General features: G+C 39.9%; 1 protein-coding gene across 1 annotated transcript; it reads right to left on the bottom strand.

Annotated features, from left to right (window-relative positions):
• Positions 1-1,874: 1,874 nt before the first annotated feature.
• On the bottom strand, positions 1,875-3,384 carry GPR135 (G protein-coupled receptor 135; the record flags this gene model as incomplete). Its single annotated transcript, XM_014545957.1, has 1 exon — positions 1,875-3,384. A coding segment is annotated over one exon (690 nt), but the record flags the coding sequence as incomplete, so codon positions are not given.

Below are 3,384 nucleotides of genomic sequence, written 5' to 3'. Positions count from 1 at the left end.
TTTTTAAAAAATATATTTTTATTTATTTTAGAGAGGAAGGGAGAGGGAGAGAGATAGAAACATCAATGATGAGAGGGAATCATTGATTGGTTTCCTCCTGCACGCCCCCTACTGGGGATTGAGGAACCCAGGACCCTTCAGTCCACAGGCCCATGCCTCTATCCACTGAGCCAAACTGGCTAGGGATCATTTTCCCTCTGATTCTTGCTAACCATAACTCTTAGAGCCATTAACACCTGGTCTCTTCCCCAAGCCATTTCTTTATTAAAACTTCCTACCACTCCCTACCAAGAGTTAGGGTGGGAATTTCTTTTCTGTCTTAAAGTCCTTCATGCCACCAGCTTCTCACTTCCAATCTCTCAGATGTTCCCTTCATTCACCAGAAAGGTTTATTCCATTTCATGTTTGTTTATTATATGTGTTTATGAAATACCTTCCTTCTATTCTTTATCCTAGACCTAGGCAATACCCTATTTTGCAACATGCTCACCTCCTTCCCCCAAGGTTTCTCTTTTTCTGACCGTTACTCACAGTTGCCAAATTCCTAGTCTGTGATACTTTTCATAACTAGAAGTTTTTCATCATTTCTAATGACTTCCATTTTCTCACAATGCAAAAAAATACACAACTTTTTTGCCTTTAATAGACAAGTACTACTAGTACAGATATCTGTTAAATGTTTGTTTGGCGTCATTAAGTCTGTATATGTTTTATAACAAGTACTAAAGAGAAAAGATTAGCTCATCTACTTTGTACTATGCTGAGTGTAGCAAGATATATACAGATAATTTATAAACTTCTGATTATGATGATGCCTGGAGAAGAAGAAAAATTAAAACATCATTAGCTCTGACATGAATATATATATTTCCATTTTTGATTACAAAATAATGACATACACCCATCACACAAAAACTTAAACACAATAAATATCTTTAAACATATTATAAGAAAAAAAGTGATTATTTCACATTAAAACATATATTTCCATTTTTGATTACAAAATAATGACATACATCCATCACACAAAAACTTAAACACAATATCTTTAAACATTTTATAAGAAAAAAAGTGATTATTTCACATTAAAATCTTTATATGATAGCTGATGTTTCATATGTAGTTTAAAGTACTTATTCAATTAAGGCTATGAAATATTGAAGACAAAAGAGGCAAGATAGAGGAAAGAAAGGAGAAAACGCAAAAATATCTCATAAAATTCTGAGTCAATGAATGGCATTTAATGAAATTTTATATACACAAATCCTGAATTGTGCTTTTGAATTTTTTAAAAGCATCTTTGTTTTACACGTTTCTAAAGATATCTTTAGCTTGATTGGAGTACCTCTCTGACATGCCTAAGTTATTTAGACCTTATTACATTATGTAATAATTCCACACTTGGTCTCCCTTTCTAATAAAGACTACATTATTTTAGGAAACTCACATCTATAAAACAATGATCCATTTAAAAACACACACACACAAATGTACCAAAAACTCCCAAATGTGAGAGTATGATCTTCTTAGAAAATTCTATGTTTATTTTAGAAATGGGGCCACGTCTCAAAATATTTTTAGAATTCCTTTTAGAAAACATCATCAGTTAAAAACCACGCAGGAAAGTGAAATCGTGTTACTTTATAGAGCTTTTATTTTAATATATATGACATTACTCACCTGATTCAATCAACTTGACTTCAAATTACATTTTTTGGCTGCATCCAAAAATCAATTTACCCCCAAAAGACAAAGATTTTCTACTACAAACGTTATTTTTTAAAAGTGTGAAAGCATTCTGAGAGCAGCAGGTTAGAGGAAGGGTAAATAAAGCCTCAGCGCCAGTCAGGGCAGATAATTTTGGGGGCTCTACTACAAACGTTATTTTTTAAAAGTGTGAAAGCATCCTGAGAGCAGCATCACCCAATGTATTAGAAACAAAAGCAGCAGGTTAGAGGAAGGGTAAATAAAGCCTCAGCCCTAGTCAGGGCAGATAATTTTGGGGGTAGGATGAGAAACATAACTTTCTAATTATAATTTTAGAATACTTTTTAAAACAGCCACATTTCTTTATTTTCATACTTCAGGTGGCTGAATTTTATGGTAATAAACCACCTTTTCAAAATCCTACAGTTTTACATGGGATATGAATTTAAAATTTCCCACAAAGATTTTAGAGGGATGGGGTATGAAGTAGACCGAAGAGTGTAAGGATAAGAATTTTCTGCTCCCAACCTAAGTACCCAAAGCATGTGTCAGAGTAGCAAGTTCTAGAAATCTGAATTGAATGCTGGTGATTTAGAGGGTTCGGTAAGCAATTCTGAGGGTCTCTGTTCTTTCTTGAAACTATGTGTTTGAACAAATACTGATTGCATTCAATGATTTTGTTTCACAGTGTGATTCCTGTAATAAGAGCTTTTCAGTAATTGTGAATTTTATTTAGTCATTTTTGGCACTTACAGTTCACAATGCTTGGTTGTGTGGTTTCAGATTTTTTTAATTTTTGCACTTTACATTCCTTTTGGCACATATGAAGGTGACATTGTCTTGTATGTTGTTTGGGGAATGGTAGGCCTCCCAATCTGTATCTTTTTTAAATGTTTAGCTTTATGAAAAACACACTTCTCCCCAGAATCCTGCATTAAACGAAGCAGGTAAAAAGCTACCTTCACAAGCTGTGCACCCCAACTCTGCTTAGAGGCTGGTATCCCTGGCTCCAGATGGAGGCTGTTTGGCCAATGCTGTCACAGGTTCCGGTGGCCCTTCCCGGCAGAAAAGTACAACTGGAGTTTTACGAGCCCACAAGGCCATGTCCCCAGCTACCCCGCTGGTCGGATTGGAAGAGTTCATCCTGTTGCAGGCCCCCAGCCGGTTGGCAGACTGGTTTCTGGCCCGCGGGCCCGGGCCCTGGTCGGGCAGGGAAGCGTCCACATTCCTAGTCCGGTAACCCTCTTCCCGACTGCGCCCTAGCAGCATGGATATGTTGGGGTTGCGAATGGCGTAGATGACAGGGTTGATGGCCCCATTGGCCCAAGTCAGCCAGACAGCCACCACGTTGAAGAGCGAGGGGACCTGCGTGGCCTGGGCCTGACGGGCAGCAGCCAGCAGCACCAGGAAGCAGTAGGGTCCCCAGCAGCAGATGACGAAGACGATCATGACTAGAACGGTGGTGGCGGTGCGCACCTCGCTGAAGAAGCGCAGCACCCGCGCGTAGGTGGTCACAGGCCGCACGCGCACACCCGACAGGCGCACGGCCTTGCAGATGTGATAGTGGCAGAAGCACATGAGCAGGAAAGGCAGCAGGTAGCAGGCGACCACGAGCCCCACGCTGTAGGCCGCGCCCAGCTGCGCGGGGTCCGGGGACGTGCGGTAGAGGCAGCCGTG

The sequence above is a fragment of the Myotis brandtii genome, unplaced genomic scaffold (assembly GCF_000412655.1).
Source record: "Myotis brandtii unplaced genomic scaffold, ASM41265v1 scaffold423, whole genome shotgun sequence".
Classification (NCBI taxonomy): Eukaryota; Metazoa; Chordata; class Mammalia; order Chiroptera; family Vespertilionidae; genus Myotis; species Myotis brandtii.
The sequence above is the reverse complement of the archived record's forward strand: the minus strand, read 5'-3'. Positions and strand labels throughout refer to the sequence as shown.